General features: G+C 36.6%; 1 protein-coding gene across 5 annotated transcripts in view; it reads left to right on the top strand.

The window, feature by feature from the left end:
* Positions 1-20448, top strand: part of RAB6A (RAB6A, member RAS oncogene family) — a 97732-nt gene that overhangs the window by 59698 nt on the left and 17586 nt on the right. For 3 of the 5 annotated variants that reach the window (XM_053560637.1, XM_053560635.1, XM_053560638.1), the window contains 4 exons: positions 976-1029; positions 2177-2282; positions 4266-4377; positions 11853-11946. In XM_053560637.1, coding sequence (XP_053416612.1) covers positions 976-1029; positions 2177-2282; positions 4266-4377; positions 11853-11946 — 366 coding nt within the window. Of the gene's footprint in view, positions 1-975; positions 1030-2176; positions 2283-2348; positions 2455-4265; positions 4378-11852; positions 11947-20448 lie in introns of all 5 variants that reach the window. The other 2 variants (XM_053560636.1, XM_053560639.1) reach the window with 1 other exon arrangement.

The following is a 20448-nucleotide window of genomic DNA, read 5'->3' as shown; positions in this document are numbered from 1 at the left end:
TGTCATTGTTGTTTGACGGACCTGGGCTGGATTCGAACCCGCCAGCTCTGGTGTATGTGGCTGGCGCCTTAGCCACTTGAGCTACAGACGCTGAGCCTATCTCTCATGTTTAATTTTGCACACTTCTTTAACATGTCTACTTTTCCTTTTTTCTAATTATTGATTTTTTCAGCTCTCTTACTATTTCATCATTTTCTCTTGTTAGGAAAAGCAGCAACTAGGCAACAGAACTTTACATGTTTGAATCACATAAGGAAGTTGATTGCAGTGGCTTGGTACAGAGCAAACTTGTTTTCCTCACATAATTAGTTTTCTTTTATGTTGAAAAAATCAGGTCCTTATGGAAAATCATGTTTGTGGCGTAGGAGCTGTCTCTGGTATCAGGACAATTAACAATCACAGTGTAGGAAGTCAGGCAGAATAGCAGTTTACATTAGCAATATTTTGTTAAAAGTGCTGTTGGGACAAATAAGTATCGTTCTCAGTGAGGAGCATTCAGGTATTGAAACTGAAGTTCACATACACATTTTTGAATATTCAAATGCAGATATTCAAATTAAATTCTCATTGTCTTGTTATATATAAACTTGTTATATATAAAATAGGAATAAGAATACCTTGCCAGAATGTATAAGGATTAAAGATGATTGGAGGTTGCTGTGACCTATGATGCCAGGGCAGTAAAGTGAGACTCTGTCTCAAAAGAAAGATGATCGTATATTTAGTAGCACCTACTTTTTTTTTTTTAAAGGCAATTATGTAAAAGGTTTAAAAATAGTCTCAAACACAAAGCAGCTGCTCAATACATTAAGTCATTATCCCTGAAAATTTTATTATTAATTTGTTGTGTTGTATTGATGTATTTATTCATTATTTCTTCCACAAATATAAATCCAAGTTGAATCCTGAACTGCTGGCCAACATTAAAACTATTTTTATGTTATTACTTGTTAACTGTTTTGTTTTATTTTACAGGCAACAATTGGCATTGACTTTTTATCAAAAACAATGTACTTGGAGGATCGAACAGTGAGTAATGTTTTCAGTGTGCAATTTTTCCACAATGCTCCAGGCTAGAAAACTGTGATCAAAGTTATAATCAATGATTGTCACCATTAGGCAAAGCAGAGTTACCAAAGTTAGTTTACAGACCTGGAGAAAAACTCACTATAAGTGAGTAGTATTTAGCACTTGATTTGGAAAAATAAGAAGAAATAGCTTTCATGGAGAATTAAAAGATAATTTTTGTGAAAAAATCAGAGCTGCTAAAGACCTTTTGAATGCCACTCTTGAGGCAGATGTAATGTTCATTTGGGGGTTCTTCTATACTTGGAATAGTCCCTTTAAATACAATGTAAATTCCATGTTCTAGCCTACTACCCCTTGAAGACATTTGTCACCTAAACAGTGAATATCTTAAATGCAATATTTTGGAATCTATACTCAATAAATGTTATCTTATCTCCAGTGCTTTCATATAAGTATGTAAGTTTCTTCTTGTGGATGTTCTCTTTGTTTTAATATACAGCCATTTCTTAACATTTTAAAGCTTGGAAACTGTTTTAAAGTTGTAGGGGAATTTGATGCTGGTTTTCAGGGGTTTTTTCTTGTAATGTAGATGTGAGAAAGTAAATAAGGAAATTGTTGCAAAAAAATTGCTTCTTTTTGTTATATTATACAATATACAATGTTCTGGGGGGGTGGATAAATACAGTAAAGACCTAATATCCAAGTGTTCTACCCAATTGGAAAGTGACATGAGGCTTTTTAAATAATCATTAACTCCTTTACTCTGATAGCCTAGGCTCATCATTGACATTTACCTTTGTTTTTATCTTTTGTGCTCAATAATTGAACATCATCTACCTTTTGCCTAAAAGGCATAAAAAGGTGTTAGGGAGGGAAAAAGGAACCCATATTTCTGATTCTCTGGAATCTTTCCTAGTGGTATTTTTCAGTTATACTTTCAGAGGAAGCAAACTTTTAATATTTGTCCCTTTTGAAAAAGGAGTTTTGTGTTATTTTCATCCTTCACTTCCCTGCGACCTCTTGCATGAGTCTCCTTTCTACTTCCTTCCCACTCTCCCCGTTTAAAAAACATTATTTCTTTTTTCTTTTTATTATTAGTTTGGTTTTTTGTTTTTTTTTTTTTTATTTATTTTTTCCCATCCCACAGATCAGGCTGCAGCTGTGGGATACTGCGGGTCAGGAACGTTTCCGTAGCCTCATTCCCAGTTACATCCGTGATTCTGCTGCAGCCGTAGTAGTTTACGATATCACAAGTAGGTATATTGCAATGGGTTGACCTTTCTTATTTTTCTTGCTTGTTTGACTGATTTTGTTGTTAGGTACGATTGCAATTATGGGACACAGCAGGTCAAGAGCGGTTCAGGAGCTTGATTCCTAGCTACATTCGTGACTCCACTGTGGCAGTTGTTGTTTATGATATCACAAGTGAGTGGGAGGAATTATGCATTTCTAATCTTCTTTCATCCTTTAGCTTAGCTGCATGCATGTTCTTGTCTTGTGCTTGTTTTCCTTATTGCATGTAAAAATAAGTCTTAGCATAGCAAACTTTATCACATACCAGCCAGGTCAGAAATACTTGCTTTGATATCAGTACCAATGTGCTTTATTTCTACTGTGCCAGATTTTTCACCCAAGAAATTTTCTTTAGATTTCAATCATGAATCCTCTTCAAGGCTTTCTTAGTATCCTGTTTTCCCTAAGCCATACCATAATTATAGTTGGAGGAATGTCTAATTTCATTTAATTTGTTCTCATGTTTCTCTAAAATAAAATAATCTGCATTTAAAGCCTCTTGCCAAGTTTTCCAGTTCCTCCAAGGCTTCTGTTGAGGCTATTTAAAAGCTTCTGCTAGCCAGCTTTTCTCTGCTTTCCCCTTCCAGCCATTCTCTCTATATAGAGGAAGACAGAGAAAACATAATGTGTAATTTTCTGTTTATCATTTTTATTTGACTCATATCTGCATTCTGCGAGTAACTTATTTACGTTGTTGCTAACAAATTATATTTTCATTTCTCTCTGAGAAAAAATTTTAAATGGGAAATGAAACAAGTAGTAGTCTTTCGCTTTCCCCCAAAGACTTTGGCCTTTAAAATGACTGTAACTTTTCCGTGGAGCAGTGACTGACAAGAAAATGCTCTCTGATTGAAATTGTCTTTATAAATTGGTTTATGGCATACATTAAGCAATATTAGACCTTATTCCATATAGTGGTTATAACTTATAGGGAAACCAGGTTTATATAGCATTTTGGACTTTTAAAAAACATCTTGCATAGATAGACAAACTTGATTTGAGTTAGTAATATTATTATACATTTTGCATATCTTTTCAATCAGAGGTCATATCTGATAAACAATCTAATAAACAGTAATTGCTCTGGCAAAATTAGAAGTTAGAAGATTGCATTAAGGGACTTTATTTTTTTATTTTTTTGATAGGTGCTATATGCAGTCTTTCTTCCTTTGCAGCTTTACTTTGGGTTGCTACTTGTTTAAAAAAATGTATGTTCATTATCATGTGTTGACAGGTTTTGTAGCTTTAAAATGTTTGTGTTAACTTTAACCAAAGCAAGTGAAAGTTGGTGTATTTTTCTTTAAAATTCCACAAGTCTGGTTAAAATATTGTATATTGTTTTCTTTCACTGTTGTAAAAAGTGGTAAAGTACTTTACTTAGATTCTAACAATAGAAGAAGTGAATTTTGTTATAAGTGATTCTGAAGCATTAAATTAGTAAACTTTAGGTTAAAGTGATCACAAACAGAATAAGCAATGCAAACAGAGTTATGTTGAAAGCTTTTGAAAGGCTTTACAAATGTTCTGAATGTGCTGGGACTCATTGGCTGACATACTCTTGGAAATGCTTTCTTTGTCATGTTTGGTATGTATAAGTGATCCAAAAAGCATTATGGTAATGTGACACCATATTATCTGTCATAGCTGTCCTTCTATTTCAAAAAGTTGTTTTTTAATTTAATGGTACATCACACTCATTTGGTTATGTCCAAATTTTTTTTTAACTACTCTAAAAGGAATCTTGACGATTTTATTCTTATGATTTGTTTAGATTGCTGACAGTTGTAATCAGATAAAATGGAGTTATGTTGCAGGCACATTAAAAGTGGGGTACTAATGTGCCAATATCCTTCCAACTTCCAGGGCTTTTTCGGAGGGGAATGTTCATCACCAGGGGAGGCATTTTTCAGTAACACTAATCTTTGTCCATCCTCCTATCCCAGATGTTAACTCATTCCAGCAGACTACAAAATGGATTGATGATGTCAGAACAGAAAGAGGAAGTGATGTTATCATCATGCTAGTAGGAAATAAAACAGATCTTGCTGACAAGAGGTATGGAGAGATTTTATGTGTGTATTTGGTTTCTATTAAGCAGCCTGTAATTTTTGTTCACTGAAAAATTACTTTGAAGGGAGACATACTAAAACCTTAAGTTTATACTCCCCTTTCTTTCATGTGGGAAACTTTAAAAAGAAATGCAAACATTAAACCCAGTTTTTCGGGAAAAATGACTTATTTTTATAAACCTGTGTAAATAACTTGTACAAAATTGTTTACACATGAAGCTGGTAAATATTTTGCATTTCTTTGGTCCCATAAGAATGTATAGTATTCAGGTAAAGAGTAAACTGTTTTAGAAAACAAATCTTATTTTTAAAAATTATTCTTAATGATTAAATGCTCACTCCTTAGTAGTCTTACAAACATTCATTACAATTCAGTAGTGTGGCTTTTTTGTTTTAATTGTATGGTTGAGCCAGACTGTGTAGTTGAACTGAATAGCGTGATTGTAATACCTCAGTCAAATGAGCAGAGCCATATTCAAGTCACAGGATGCAAAATGTATTAACATTCACTGTAGAGCCCATTGCTTGAATATCTGCTTTCAGCATTCTTAAGCAATCTTTTGCATATTCTTTCTACTTTAAATAGTCTTGATAGTGCTACTTAATAATAGGAGCTTTTACTGTTTATTATTTGTTTATTCATGAGTTGGCTATTAAAATTCAGGTAATGAACTTGTAATATTAATTAAAATGTTACAGATAAATCCAGTGTTCAAAGGCTTTTGGAGATTTTATTTATTTTTTTTAGAGACAGAGTCTTACTTTGTTGCTTTTGGTAGAGTGCTGTGGCATCACAGCTCACAGCAACCTCCATCTCCTGGGCTTAGGCGATTCTCTTACCTCAGGCTCCCGAGAAGCTGAGACTACAGGCGCCCGTGGAGATTTTTTTTATTTTTTATTTATTTTTTTTTTGAGACAGAGTCTCACTTTTTCGCCCTCGGTAGAGTGCTGTGGTGTCAACAGCTCACAGCAACCTCCAACTCCTGGGCTTAGGCGATTCTCGTGCCTCAGTCTCCTGAGTAGCTGGGACTACAGGCCCCCACCAGAACACCTGGCTATTATTTTGTTGCAGTTTGGCCAGGGCTGGGTTTGAACCTGCCACCCTCAGTCTATGGGGCCGGCGCCCTACTCACTGAGCCACAGGCGCTGCCTAGCTTTTGGAGATTTAAAACCCATATCTACCCATGGCACCTCAAGTAGAATACTTGCCTCCCCCCCCCTCCCCAAAATCCCTTTCTTAATTTAAAAGTAAATTCAGCGTATAATTTTATCTTTTCTCTCTGAAAATATTATTTGGGCATGAATTGCTATTTATTTTCAGTATGAGAATTTGAAGATCATGTTGGTTATTCATTCTAGTAGAGTTCATAGGTACCTTCATTTTTAAACAGAAAAGTTCTATATCTGAATTATTTCTCTTTACAGCCAGAATCATATGAGGAGGTTTTCTTTTTTATTCCTGAGACAGAATCTCACTTTGTCACCCTCTGTAGAGTGCCATGGTGTCATAGATCATAGCAACCTTGAACTCCTGGGCTCAGTGATCCTCTTGCATTAGCCTCTTATAGTAACTAGTATTACAGGCCTGCCACAACTCCTGGCTATTTTTAGAGACAGGGGTCTCGCTGTAGCTCAGGTTGGTGTCAAACTCATAGAGCTCAAGTAATCCACCCACCTTGGCCTCCAAAAATGCTAGGATTATAGGCATGAGCCACCACACCTGGCCTGAGGAGGATGTTTATAACTATCTTTTCTTTTATTACTTAATATTTCAGTTGAATGCACAAATGCTAGACACTAAATTACATTTATAATGATTTTTTGTTATAGTCATATTTGTTAGTTGATGGAATCACCATCTTTCTCAGTAATTTTTGGCAGACTGTTAACTATTCACACTTAAAAGAATTAGAGCTTGTTCATTCCATTAAAATGATTTTCAAAGGAGTAAAAGATTTAAATGTGTTTTTAAAAAATACTAAAAGAAAATATTTTGGTAGTGAGAGGCCTTTTATAAGTGTAATGTGAATTCCTGAATCCATAAAGGGAAAGATAAGTTTGTATATGAATGTAAAAGTCATGTTCACTTATTAAATTGACCATGATTCAAAAGATTGATAATACATAGTATTATTAAGAATTTGAATAATATGGCTCAACATCTGTTTGCTCAGTGGTTAGGGCACTGGCCACGTACACTGAGGCGGGTGGGCTCCAACCTGGCCCGCCTTCTAAAGAACAATGAGAACTGTAACAAAAAAATAGCCAGGGCTTGGCGCTTGTAGTACAGTGGTTACAGCACCAGCCACATACATCGATGCTGGCGGGTTCAAAATCTGCCCAGGCCTGCTAAACAATGACAACTACAACAAAAAAAGTAGTCAGAATAGCTATTCTCTTGCCTCTACCTCCCAAGTAGCTAAGACTATAGGCGCCTGCCACAATGTCCAGCTATTTTCTTTTGTTGTTGCAGTTGTTGTTTGGCAGGCCCCAGGCCAGGTTCGAACCTGCCAGGCCTGGTGTATGTGGCCGGTGCCTTAGCCACTGAGCTACGGTCGCTGAGCCCTGAGAATCGCTTTGTAAATATGGCTTATTAGACTCTTCTAAGACTCTGACTCTAAAGGATCATGGTTCACTTTTTACGTTTGGGAGGATTTTGATCCTTCCTCTACATACTGTGATTCAGTGAGTCTGGAGTTAGACTCTTAAATCTGTATTTTAAAGAATCTTTGTAAGTGAGTATAATATAATCAAACCATGACTGGGACCATTGCTATAGCTAATATTTAACCATTTTATTAAGATGACTTATAATCTAGTGAATATACTCAGGCTTCTAAAACCAGGAAGGATTTCTGTCTGAAATCTTTCATATGTAGGGTTTACAGACTAGCAATCGTTTATTCAAGAAATATTTATTGGGTGTCACTTATGTTCCAAAGGCTGTGACTGCTAGCATAGAGATAAAAAATGACAAATGTTTAAGGAACTTTTTTCAGTTTGGTCATGTTAAATTTAGTGTGGCCATGAGATATCTAAGTGAAGACGTCAGGTGGCCAGTTGGATATATAAGTGGGGTTCAGAGGAACAGTCTAAGCTAGATAAATAAAGTTGGGAATTATCAGCACATAAATAGTATTAAAAACTAAGGAAATGATTGCAAATGGAAAAGAAGACTAAGGGATGCTTCCATTATTTAAAATGGGATTTCTCAATCTTAACACGATTGACATTTTGGCAAGATAATTTTTTTCTTTTTTTTTTTTTTTGTAGAGACAGAGTCTCACCTTATCGCCCTCGGTAGAGTGCCGTGGCGTCACACAGCTCACAGCAACCTCCAAATCCTTGGGCTTAGGCGATTCTCTTGACTCAGCTTCCCAAGTAGCTGGGACTACAGGTGCCCGCCACAACACCCGGCCATTTTTTGTTGCAGTTTGGCCGGGGCTGGGCTTGAACCCGCCACCCTCGGCATATGGGGCCAGCGCCCTACCGGCTGAGCCACAGGCGCCGCCCAGATAATTTTTTTCTTTCTTGTAGTGGATTGTCCTGTGCCTGTAGGATATTTAGCAACATTCTTGGCTTCTACTCAGTAGATACCAGTAGCACACACCTACCAGGTTGTGACAACCAAACTTTCACCTCAGTTTGCCCTTTGATAAGAACCACTGATTTGGAAGTTGAGGAAATAAGGAAGAACCAGCAAAACAGAAAGGAGAAATTGGCAACAAAGGTAGGAAGAAAACTAGGCAGATACAGTACTTTTGGAGCCAAATGAAAATAAATGTTTTAAGGAGCAGAATGCTAAATGTCCTTTAAAGTTAAATCTGAGAATAAACTATTGTATTTAGAAATGGAGGTTATTAGTAACATTGGAGTTGTGGGGTTGAAAATCTGATTACAAAATAGAATGCCCATCTGAAGTTATGAAGCAAAATGAACAAGATGACCCTATTTGTAATAGGAAAAAAATTTGAGGCATACATGTAGCATACTATTAAAAACTTAGAAATAATTATAAATCACTAAGCAAGGACTCAGTGTAGATTTGAACATACAGAAAAAACATACTGTGTTCTTGGGTAGAAAAACTTCATATAAAAATGTTAGTTTCCCCTGAATTTTCCTAATTTAACAAATCCCAATAACCAAATGCTATCAGTTGTTTTTTTCCCTAGACCTGGACTAAATATTTTGTTTATATGAATCAAGAATAGCCACAAAAAGCTTGAAAAAAAGAGCCCTGTTGAATACCTGGTCCTTTTAGATATTAAAACATAAAGCCTCTATAATTAAAACACATGGGCACAGTGTTTCGTGACTATAATCCCACCATGTTGGGAGGCTGAAGCAAGATGATCACTTGAAGCCGGGAGTTGCAGACCAGCCTGGGGAATATAGTGAGACTGCCTCCCTCATCTCTAAATAAGAAGAAAAGTACATCTATAGTCCTAACTACTTGGGAGACTGAGGTAGGAGAATGATGTCACTTGAACCTGATAGTTTGAGGCTGCAGTGAAACCATTAACACTGCAACCTGGATGACTAAACAAGACCCTATCTCTTAAAAAAAAAAAAATATATATATATATGTATGTATATATATATTTGTGTAGTATTACTGCATGAAGAGAATATAGAAAAATGAAACAATATAAAATCTAGACACAGACACAATTTTATGTAGAAAATAAGTATAAAGGTAGTACCTCAAATCAGTGGAGAAAAATGAGCTGTGTAATAAATTGATTGGGATAAATGATTAACTATGGAAAAAGATGAAATTGATTAAAGTTCTTGCATTCCACCAAGACAAATTCAAAAAGGATCAGAGATTTCTAAAAACAAAATAAGGACTAACTGAATACTGGTACTTAATAGTGCTAGTGCTATGATAACAGAATAAGGGAAAATGCCAGTAAATTTAATTACATAAAATATCATAAATAAAAAAATATATATATCATAAATAATGTAAGTGGAAAACTAGGAAAAAGTATTTGTAAGTAATTTCAGAAATGGCTAATATCGGTGCTATATAAAGAGCTTCTAAAAATAGGGAAGAGGCTCTGTGCCTGTAGCATAGTGGTTAAGGCACCAGCTATATGCACTGAGCCTGGCGGGTTCAGACCCAGCCTGGGCCAGCTAAACAGTAATGACAACTGCAACAAAAAATAGCCGTGCGTTGTGGCAGGTGCCTGTAGTTCTAGCTACTTGGGAGGCTGAGGCAAGAGAATCGCCTAAGCCCAAGAGTTTGAGGTTGTGTGAGCTGTGATGCCACAACACTCTACCAAGGGCGACATAGTGAGACGGTCTCAAGAAAAGGGACGGGGGTGGGGAAGACATAGCAGTATAGAAAAATCTGCTAGAAACATGGACAATTCATGGAGAAAGTGATATTGCTCTTAACTCTCTGAAAAGAAGCTTAGTTTTGCTCTTACTGAAATACAAATTAAAAACTACACTGTTAAATGTTTTTGCCTCATAATTCAGATTGCCAGAATTTCAAGTTAAAAATCTACTGAGCACATCTACAGGGGAAACAGGTACTATGTTCTTCTAGCTCTTAACCTGAAAATTCCACTTTTAGGAGTCTCTCCTAAATTCATACTTTTGTATTCATATTGGTATGAATACAAAAAGACGTTTGTATTCATATTGGTATGAATACAAAAAGACGTTATATAGGACGTTTTGCTGTAGTACTTTTTATAGTATCTAAAGACTGTAAAATAAATAGCCCAAATACCCACAAAAGAGAAGTGATGAGATAAATTTAGGTACATCCTCATAAAGGATTGCTAGGGAGATATAAAAAAGGAATAAGGAATACGTATATTACTATAGAGTGAATCTTCAGGGTATATGACCAAGTTAAAAATGAGGTGAAATTGTATGTAACGTATGCTGTAGTTTACTGAAGAAAGAAGGAAATACAGATTTGTATACATACTACTAAAAATAAGGTCCCCTCTTAGATGCCACCACAGCTGGACTGCTGCTGTGGAATTCAGCACTGAATAAATACCTCCAGAGCAGTGGGCCTGTGAGCACCGGAAATAAGAGACTGGGAACTGCACAGCCATTAAATTATTAGGGGGAAAGAAAAAGGAAGGAAATCCAGGTTTAAAGAAAATGTTTGCCCATGAGGAAAGTGGGGAGAGGAAGGAGTTAAGGTACAATGACAGAAACAGAAGCTGGGCATCTTTGAAGATAACTTGTTTGGCTCTGCACCTGCAGCTCAAGCAGCTAGGGCGCCAGCCACATACACCGGAGCTGGTGGGTTCTAATCCAGCCCGGGTCCATCAAACAACAATGACAACTACAACCAAAAAAATGGGTGGGCGTTGTGGTGGGCTCTTGTGGTCTTAGCTACTTGGGAGACTGAAGCAAGAGAATCGTTTAAGCCGAAGAGTATGAGTTTTCTGTGAGCTGCGACGCCATGACACTACCCAGGGTGATAGCTTGAGGGTCTGTCTCAAAAAAAAGAAAGAAAAGAAAATAACTTGTTTTGAAGATTTGACTTTACAAATTTTGGGCATAAAACTGTTACTCCATAGTAATAGGACTAGAGATGGTTGTAAGGATATATATATACAGGTAAAAAATGATCTTGCGGAAATTCTATTCCATTGCTCAGTTTTCTGTGTTGTAGAAAAGCAGGGTTTGTCAGCTGATAGTTTAGAGCTATTTAAGTAAAACATTTGCATATTTACTGACTACCTGTGTGCCACCTAGGGATTGAGAATACCAAGATAAATGAGATAATCTTGCATTTGAAGAGCTCTCAATATGAGACACACTGTTAATTACAAAGCATCACAAAATACCTTGTAAAAGAAATGTTAAAGTACTAGTATTTTATGTTAAGAGACTTTACCAAGAAGCATGCTAGTAAGTTTTTAAAAGTAAAAAAAAAAAAAGGATGAGCTAAATCAAGTAAAGATAAATCAGTAAAGAATGTCTTTTGAAAAATTGTTTAGGGGCTGGACACAGTGGCTTACACCTGTAATCCTAGCACTTTGAGATGCCAAGGTGAGAGGATTGCTTGGGGCCAGGAGTTCAAGACGACCCAAGTGAGAGTGAGACCTTGTCTTTATAAGAAATAGAAAAAACTAGCTGGGTACCGTGGCACACTGTAGTTCCAGCTACTCAAGAGGCTGAGGTAGAATGATCACTTGAGTCAAGGAATGTGAGGTTACAGTGAGCTATAATGACATCGCTGCCCTCTATCCTGGACAACAGAGCAAGACCCTGTCTTCGATAAAATAAAATAAGCTCAGTTAATTATACATACATGAAGTGCTCAAATATCAAGTGTACTGCAGATGGATGAATTTTCAAACTAATCTCAACTGTGTAACTAGCACTTATATCAAGGAAAGTTCTTTTCAGAACTTTTTTTTAATCTTTATAATACTGTATCTTTCAAAAGTAAGAATTCCTTTTTCTTATTTTCTCCAGGCAAGTGTCAATTGAAGAGGGGGAAAGGAAAGCCAAAGAGCTGAATGTTATGTTCATTGAAACTAGTGCAAAAGCAGGATATAATGTAAAGCAGGTAAGTGTTCTTTGAGTGTGTGTTGAGGTTACCAAATTGAAAAAGCATGAAATAATTATATGAGTATTCTATTTTCTGGTGTAAGGTTTTCTCCCAGTTAGCAACAACAGAAACTAGCAACATGTTTTCATACAATGAGAAAATATAAAGGAGGCATAGGCTTTGGAAAGAGAAAAGACTTGTCATACTTTTCAGACTATGCACAGGACAACTATTTTATTATGAATACAAAGTTGTAAATTTATCATACTCTCATTACATTTCCATTGGATCGTTGCAAAGGTACATTTTCCTTATTTCAGAGTTTGATGAGAAGACTGTGAGAAATGAAACCAAGTATTTGTTGTTAGTAATGGTGTTTTGTTTGTATTCTGAAAATAAATTCTGCAGTTTTATTCTTTTTTTTTTTTTTTTTGTGGTTTTTTGGCTGGGGCTGGGTTTGAACCCGCCACCTCCGGCATATAAGACCGGCGCCCTAGTCCTTGAGCCACAGGCACCGCCCTGTAGTTTTATTCTTAAATAAACTGGTGTTTGAACAGTGTTTACAGTAAATGTTTTGGGGGAAGAGAGCAGGAAAACATAGTGAGACCTAACATTATCAAGCTATTTATCTATAAGATGGGTTGATCGAAAATTAACCTGCTTAATTCTTCAGGGTTACATATCATATAAAAAAGTGATCCCAGGTTTATAGGATTTCTAGACCAATTATTATTATTATTTTTTTTGAGACAAGAGTCTTACTTTGTTACCCTCATAGAGTGGTGTAGTGTCATAGCTCACAGTAACCACAAACTGTTGGACACAGTGATTCTCTTGCCTCAGCCTCCCAAGTAGCTGAGACTGTAGGTGCCTGCTGCAACACCCAGGTATTTTTTAGAGACAGGGTCTCGCTCTAGCTCAGGCTGGTCTCGAACTCCTGAGCTCAGGCAATCCAACTGCCTCAGTCTCCCAGAGTATAGACCAATTTAAAAAAAAAAATTTTATATGGGGTTGGGCACAGTGGCTCATGCATAGTCTGAAAAGTAATCCTAGCACTGCAGGAGGCCGAGGCAGGTGGATTACTTGAGCTGATGAGTTCGAGACCAGCCTGAGCAAGAACAAGTCCACATCTCTAAAAAAAATTCACCGGGCGTTGTGGCAGGCATCTGTAGTCCCAGCCACTCAGGAAGCTAAGGCAAGAGGATCACTTGAGCCCGAAAGTTTGAGGTTACTGTGAGCTGTGATACTACAGCACTGAACTGAGGGCAACAAAGCAAGACTCTGTCTCAAAAAAAAAAAAAAAAAATTTTTTTTTTTTTTCCCATAGGATTAGGGGGTATAAGTTGAATTCAAGTAGGTGTATATATGGTATAATGGTGAAGACTGGGATGTTATTCCCATCACTTGAGTAGTGTACATTATACCCCATAGGTTAATTTTCATCCATTACCCCTATCCACTCTCCACCCTTTGGAGTATACAGTATCTATTATTCTACTCTGTGTGTCTTTGCATTGATTTGTTTAATTCCCACTTATAACTGAGAACAAGTGGCATTTATTTTTCTGGTCCTAAGTTACTTCACTTGGTATAATGTCTTCTAATTCTATCCACGTTGCTGTAAAAGATAGCATTTGTGTCTTTCTTGTGGCAGAGTAGTACTCCATGATAAATACCGGGCTGTTAAGAAGGTATCCAGCCATTATGAAGACCTCCATCTTTTCTAAATCTGGATATATTAACCTTAAAAAGAAAAAAAGATGTCTAGGCTTCACTTGGCTTAAGAGTAGATGCTATACATCACTGATAAACACACATAAGATAAATGTTAATAACACACTTGTATGAAGAAAAGCCATGCTATAAAGTGAAGACAGAAAACAATTAATGCTACCAATTCTGACCCCTGCCCAGCCCCAAGAAATACCAGTCTCCACAAAGGTCTCTCTCCCCTCACCCACAGCGACCTACAGTGGCTTGGATTCAAGCAACTGGGTTAAAAGTAAATAAAATCACATTTTTTTTCTAAAAAAAAAAAAGAAGGTATCCAGCCATCAATATGAAAAATAGTATTAGCAATGACTGAATACATTCTAGACAGCTCCCCTCCCCTCCCTTCTCTTCTCACCTCATCCCTTTTCTTCCCTTCCTTTCCCTTCCCTTCCCTGTCACCAGTTGATGGACACTTTGCAGTTGTGAATTGTGCTGTGATAAAAATAAGTGCAGGTATCTTTTTGATGTAATGATTTCCTTTGAGTAGATCCCTAGTAGTGAGATTGCAAAAGAACATGCTAGATCTTTAGTTCTTTGAGAAATATCCGTAATGATCTCCATAGAGGTTGTACTAATTTATATTCCACCAGCAGTGTTATGTGTTCCCTTTTTACCACATCCATACCAATACCTATTGGTTTTCAACTTACTTTTATTTATTTTTAAAATGTATTTATTTGTTTATTTATGAATGACAGGGTCTTCTTGCTTAGTCTAGAGCACAGTGGCATCATCATACTTCACTCAAATTCTGGACTCAAGCAGTCCTTCCAACTCAGTCTTCTATGTAGCTGGAACTACACAGTTAATTTTTCTTTTTTTTTTTTTTTTTTTTTTTTGGAAACCAGGTCTTGCTATGTTGTTTAGGCTGGTCTCAAACTCCTGGCATCAAACAGTCTTCCTGCCTTGGACTCCCAAAATGCTAGGATTTTAGGCATGAGCCACTGTACCCAGCCTGTTTTTTGACTTTTTAATAATGGCTATCTTCTTGTAGTAAGATGGCATCTTATTGTTGTTTTAATTTGGATTTCTGTAATCATTAAAACCCTTTTCATGTATTTGTTGGCTGTTTGCATACCATCTTTTGAAAAAACGCCTGGTCATGTCATTTCTTCACTTTTTTCTTTCTTTCTTTCTTTCTTTTTTTTTTTTTTCTTTTAAGAAAAGAAAGTATCTCAGTCTGTTGCCCAGGGTTGAGTGCCATCGTGTCAGCCTACCTCAAAGCAACCTCAAACTCCTGGGTTCAAGTGATCACCTGTTTCAGCCTCCCCAGTAGTTGGGACTATAGGCATCCACCACAATGCCCAGTTAATTTTTCAGTTTTAAGTGGAGACAGTGTTTTAAGAGTGGTCTCACTCTTGCTCAGACTGGTCTCAAACTCCTGAGTTTAAGGAATCTTTCAGCTTGGGTCTCTCAGAGTGCTATAATTACAAGTGTGAACCATAACACCTGGCCATTTCTCCATTTTTTATTGGGATTGTTTTTTTCTTGCCGAATTGTTTGAATTCTTTGCAAATTCTAGATCAGCGGTTCTCAACCTGTGGGTTGCAACCCCTTTGGGGGTCGAATGACCTTTCACAGGGGTCGCCTAATATCAGATATTTACATTATGATTCACAACAGTAGCAAAATTGCAATTATGAAGTAGCAACGAAAATAATTGTATGGTTGGGGGTCACCACAACATGAGGAACTGTATTAAAGGGTCACGACATTAGGAAGGTTGAGAACCACTGTTCTAGATATTATTCCTTTATCAAGTACCTAGTTTATGAATATTTTCTCCTATTCTATAGGTTGTCTGTATACTCCTTGGCATTGAAGATTTTTAATTTTATTAAATCCCGTTTGTCTATTTTTGTTTTGGTTGCATTTGCTTTTGGGGTCTTGGTCATAATTTTTTTTTTTTTGAGACAGATTCTCATTATGTCACCCTCAGTAGATTGCCATGGTGTCACAGCTCGCAGCAACCTCAAACTCTTAAGCTTAAGCAATTGTAAATAGGATTGACTTCTTGATTTGGTTCTCAGCTTGGTCATTACTGGTATATAGAAATGCTATTGACTTTTGTGTGTTAATTTTATAACTGAGACTTTGCTGAATTCATTTATCAATTGTTGGAGATTTTTGGAAGAGTCCTTAGGGTTTTCTAAGTTAAAAGATCATATCGTCAGCAAACAGATAATTTGACTTCCTTTCTTCAAATTTAGATGCCCTTTATTTCTTTCTCTGGCCTTATTGCTCTGGCTAGGACTTGCAATACTATGTTGAATAGAAGTGATGAAAGTGGACATCTCTGTTTTGTTCCAAATCTTAAGAGTGTATGCTGTAGGCTATGGGTTTGTCATAGATGCCTTTCATTATTTTGAGGTATGTTCATTCTATGCTGAGTTCGGGGTGGGGTTTTATCATGCAGGATGCTGTATTTTATTAATTGCTTTTTTCAGGTCTATTGAGATGATAATATGGTATGGCTTTTGTTTTTAATTCTGTTCATCTAGTGAATTATAGTTATTGATTTTGTGTATTTAATCATCCTTTTATCCCTGGAAAGAAACACATTTAATTATAGTGAATTACCCTTTTGCTATGCTCTGTTTGATTCAGTTTGCTAGTATTTTGTTGAAAATTTTTTTCTCTGTGTTCATGGGTGATATTGATGTGTAATTTTATTTTTATGTTGGATCCTTTCCTGGTTTTGGTATCAGGGTAAGACTGGCTTTGTAGAATGTTAGAGAGGATTTATTCCTCTCAACGTTACAATAGTTTTCAGTAGGACTGGCACCAGTTCTTTGTATGTCTGGGTAGAATTCTGCTGTGAATTTCTTTGGTCCTGGGCTTTTTATTGTTGGGAGCTTTTTAATTACTGATTCAATCTTGCTATTGATATTGGTCTATTCAAGAATTCTGTTTCTTCCTGGTTCAATCTCAGGAGGTTGTATCTTTTTAGGAATTCACTGATTTCCTCTAGATTTTCTAGTTTGTAGACGTATAGTTCATAATAGCCTCTGGTGATCTTTTGTATTTCTGTGGTATTAGTTGTAAGGTCTCCTTTTTCATTTCTGATATGTGTGCATATGTTTATTTGGATCTTTTCTTTGTTAGTCTAAGTAGTAGTTTATCAATTTTGTTTATCTTTTCAAAGAACCAACTTTTTGTTTTGTTGATTCCCCTCTCCCCGTTTTTTTTTTTTTTTTTGCAGTTTTTGGCTGGGGCCTGGTTTGTACCCGCCACCTCTGGTATATGGGGCCACCTCCGGTATATGGGGCCGGACACCCTACTCCTTTGAGCCACAGGCGCCGCCCATTGCTATTTTTTTTTAATAGGAAAAAAAAGCATATGAATTTTATTAATGTGTACAGGATAGAGTAATAATCCAGTCTCTATTTCATTTAGTTCTCTGATCTCATCTTTGTTATTTCTTTTTTTCTGCTAATTTGGGGTTTTGTTTTTCTTGTTTTTCTGATTCTTTGAGGTCTGACCTTAGGTTGTTAATTTGTAGTTCTTCTACTTTATTTTTTTTTGAAGACAGCGTCTCACTCAGTTACCCTGGGCATAATGCAGTAGTGTCATCATAGCTCACTGCAACCTCTAATTCCTGGGCTCAAGCATCTATTTTTTTGATGTAGGCATTTAATACTATAAACATTACTTTTAGCACTGCTATTACTGTGTCCCATAGGTTTGGGTATGTTTTATTTTCATTTTTGAGAACTTTTTCAATTTCTGATTTTACTTCTTCATTGACCCAGTGATGATTCAGGAGCATGTTGTTTAATTTCCATGTATTTATATATTTACTGAAGTCATTTTATATTAACTTGTAGCTTTATTCCACTGTGACCTGAGGTGATACTTGATGTGATTTCAATTTTTAAAAATTTGTTCAGACTTATTTTTGGCCTAACATATATGGTCTGTCTTGGAGAATGTTCTATATGCTCATGAAAAAAATGAGTATTCTGTAGTTGTTGGGTAGAATGATCTGTAAATGTCTGAGTCCAATTTAAGTCTAATGTTTCTTTCTTGATTTTTGGACTCAGTGGTCTGTCTAGTGCTGTGAGTGGGGTGTTGAAGACCCCCACTATTATTGTGTTGCTGCCTCTGTCTTTAGGTCTAGTAATATTTGTTTTGTGAATCTGGGTGCTCTGATTTTGGGGTACATATTTAATATGATACGTCCTCTTGCTGAACTGATCTCTTTTTCATTATACTTTACTATTTTAAATTGCGCACAAACTTTATGGACACTGTATAATGAACTTTTTTTGTTACTGTTTTTGGTTATTTAAAATCTGTTTTATCTGATAGCTACTCCTCCTCCTCACTTTTGGTTTCTATTTGCATGAACTGTCTTTTTTTTTTTTTTTTTAAATAAATTTCAGATTAATGTGAGGGTACAAACAACCAGGTCACGATATTTGAATTTTTTAGGTAGAGTCCCACTTGTAGTTGTGTCCCACACCCCTAAGGTGTGCCATATACCCCTACATGGTGCTCATTAAGTGGGAGCACCCCAAATCCTCCCTCCTCCCTTCCCCCATTGCCCCTCCCCCCAACTTGAATTGAAATGAGTTTTTCTTCTATGTAGGTATGAATTAGATTGTCTAGGCTTGGTGCCTGTAGCTGAGTGAGTAGGGTGCCAGCCACATATACAGAAGGTGGCAGGTTGGAGCCCGGGCCGGGCCTGCTAAACTACAATGACAACTGCAACCAAAAAAAAAAAATAGCTGGGCATTGTGGTGGGCGCCTACTTGGGAGGCTGAGGCAAGAGAATCGCTTAAGCGGAAGAGTTGGAGGTTGCTGTGAGTTGTGATACCCCAACACTACCCAACAGCTTGAGACTCTGTCTCAAAAAAAAAAAAAAAAAAAGATGTAAAGTTACCATCTTTTTATGGCTGAATGGTATTCCAGGCTATACACATACCACTGTTTGCTAATCCATGAATGTCTTTTTTTACTCCTTTACTTTTATTCATCTATGTCTTTATAGGCAAGATGATTTGCTTCTAAGCAGTATATATTTGGATTTTTCTTTTTTCTTTCTTTCTTTCTTTTTTTATTTGTTTTTTTAGAGACAGTCTCACTTTGTTGCCTAGTCTAGAGTACCATGCTTCAGCCTAGCTCACAACCTCAAACTCCTGGGTTCAAGTGACCCTCCTGTCTCAACTTTCTGAGTAGCTGGGACTACAGCCACCTATCACAATACCCAGCTTTTTTTTCTATTTTTAACAGAAATGGGATCTCACTCTTACTCAAGTTGGTTTCAAACTCCTGACCTCAAGGGATCCTACTGCCTCAGCCATCCAGAACGCTTGGTGTATAAGCATGAGCCATCGGCCCAGCCTGGGTTATGTTTTTTAATTTATTCTTCCAGTTTGTATCTTTTAAATGGAGCATTTAACAATTGCAAAGGGTAGCGTCAGGAACTGACCCCAAGGAAACAGTTTTGCACACCAGGTTAAGGTGTACAGGTGTACAACTGAACGTGCAAAAACAGTCAGTGGGGTTAATCCTAGACTCCCAGCACACCAATTTGTATGTGACTGTTTATTTATGGTCAAGGTTACTGTTGTTATGTGAAGCTTTTTTTTAGTTATTTCCTAAATTGTTTCTTTTTCTTTTTGTCTTTATAGTTTGCTGAATTTCTGTTGTGTTGCCATTTAACTCCTTTATGTTATTGTTTTATTAGACCTTTGGGTTTTATGTTTTCATGAAGGTGAACATTGACCTTTTGTTTCCATGTTTAAGACAGCTTTGAGAATTTCCTATACCGCTGGTCTAATCTTAACAAATACAAGTATTTGCTTCCCTGGGAAAGACTTTAGTTTGTCTTCATTTGTTAAGCTTATTCTGGCAGGACATAAAATTTATGGCTGACAGTTGTTTTTTGTTTTTGTTTTTAAATTTCAGCACTTTGAAAATGCCATCCTATTCTTTTCTCACCTGTAAGGTTTCTGCTGAGAAGTCTGTTGAGGTTTCCAATATAGGTGACTAGGTGCTTTTATCTTGCTAATTTTAAAATTCTGTCTTTTACTTCAGCTTTAATCATTGTGATTGTAATGTGCCATGGTAAAGTCCTTTTTGCATTATATTTTGCCTGAGGATTGTTGGGCCTCTTCTGAAAGGCTGACTCCCTGGCTAGTCCTGGGAAGTTTTTAGCAATTATTTCCTTAAATACAATGTTTTGCCATGTACAATGCACTCCGTTGTATAATGTGCACCCACATCTTGACCCAATCTTTCTTTCTTTTTTTTTTTAATTGAAACAGAATCTCAAGCTGTCATCCTAGGTAGTATGCCATAGCATCATGGTTCACAGTAACCTCCAGCTTGGGCTCAAGGGATCCTCTTTCCTCAGTTTTTCTTTTTTCTTTTTTTTTTTTTTTTAGTAGAGACAGGATCTGCTTTTGCTCAGGCTGGTCTTGAACTCCGTAAGCTCAAGCAATCCACCTGCCTTGGCCTCCCAGAGTGCTAGGATTACAGGCGTGAGCCACCGCACCCAGCCTGGGTCCTAACTTTCAAGGAAAATACTTTTTATTTTAATTTTTTAATTCAAAATTTTATTTGTTTACATTTAGGTACTTGTTTTTTGTATTGTAAGGAATCTTATAGAAATGTCAGCTAGATTGCTAGCTCCCACCTAAAGTGTACGAAGGGAAACACATTGTTCTTCTTGGCCAAAAATGCTTTTGTTCATCATAAGTTCAGCAAAACCGATTGCCACATACCAGGGTATTATTTTGC

Source organism: Nycticebus coucang, chromosome 14 (genome assembly GCF_027406575.1).
Source record: "Nycticebus coucang isolate mNycCou1 chromosome 14, mNycCou1.pri, whole genome shotgun sequence".
NCBI classification, from domain to species: domain Eukaryota; kingdom Metazoa; phylum Chordata; class Mammalia; order Primates; family Lorisidae; genus Nycticebus; species Nycticebus coucang.
The sequence above is the reverse complement of the archived record's forward strand: the minus strand, read 5'-3'. Positions and strand labels throughout refer to the sequence as shown.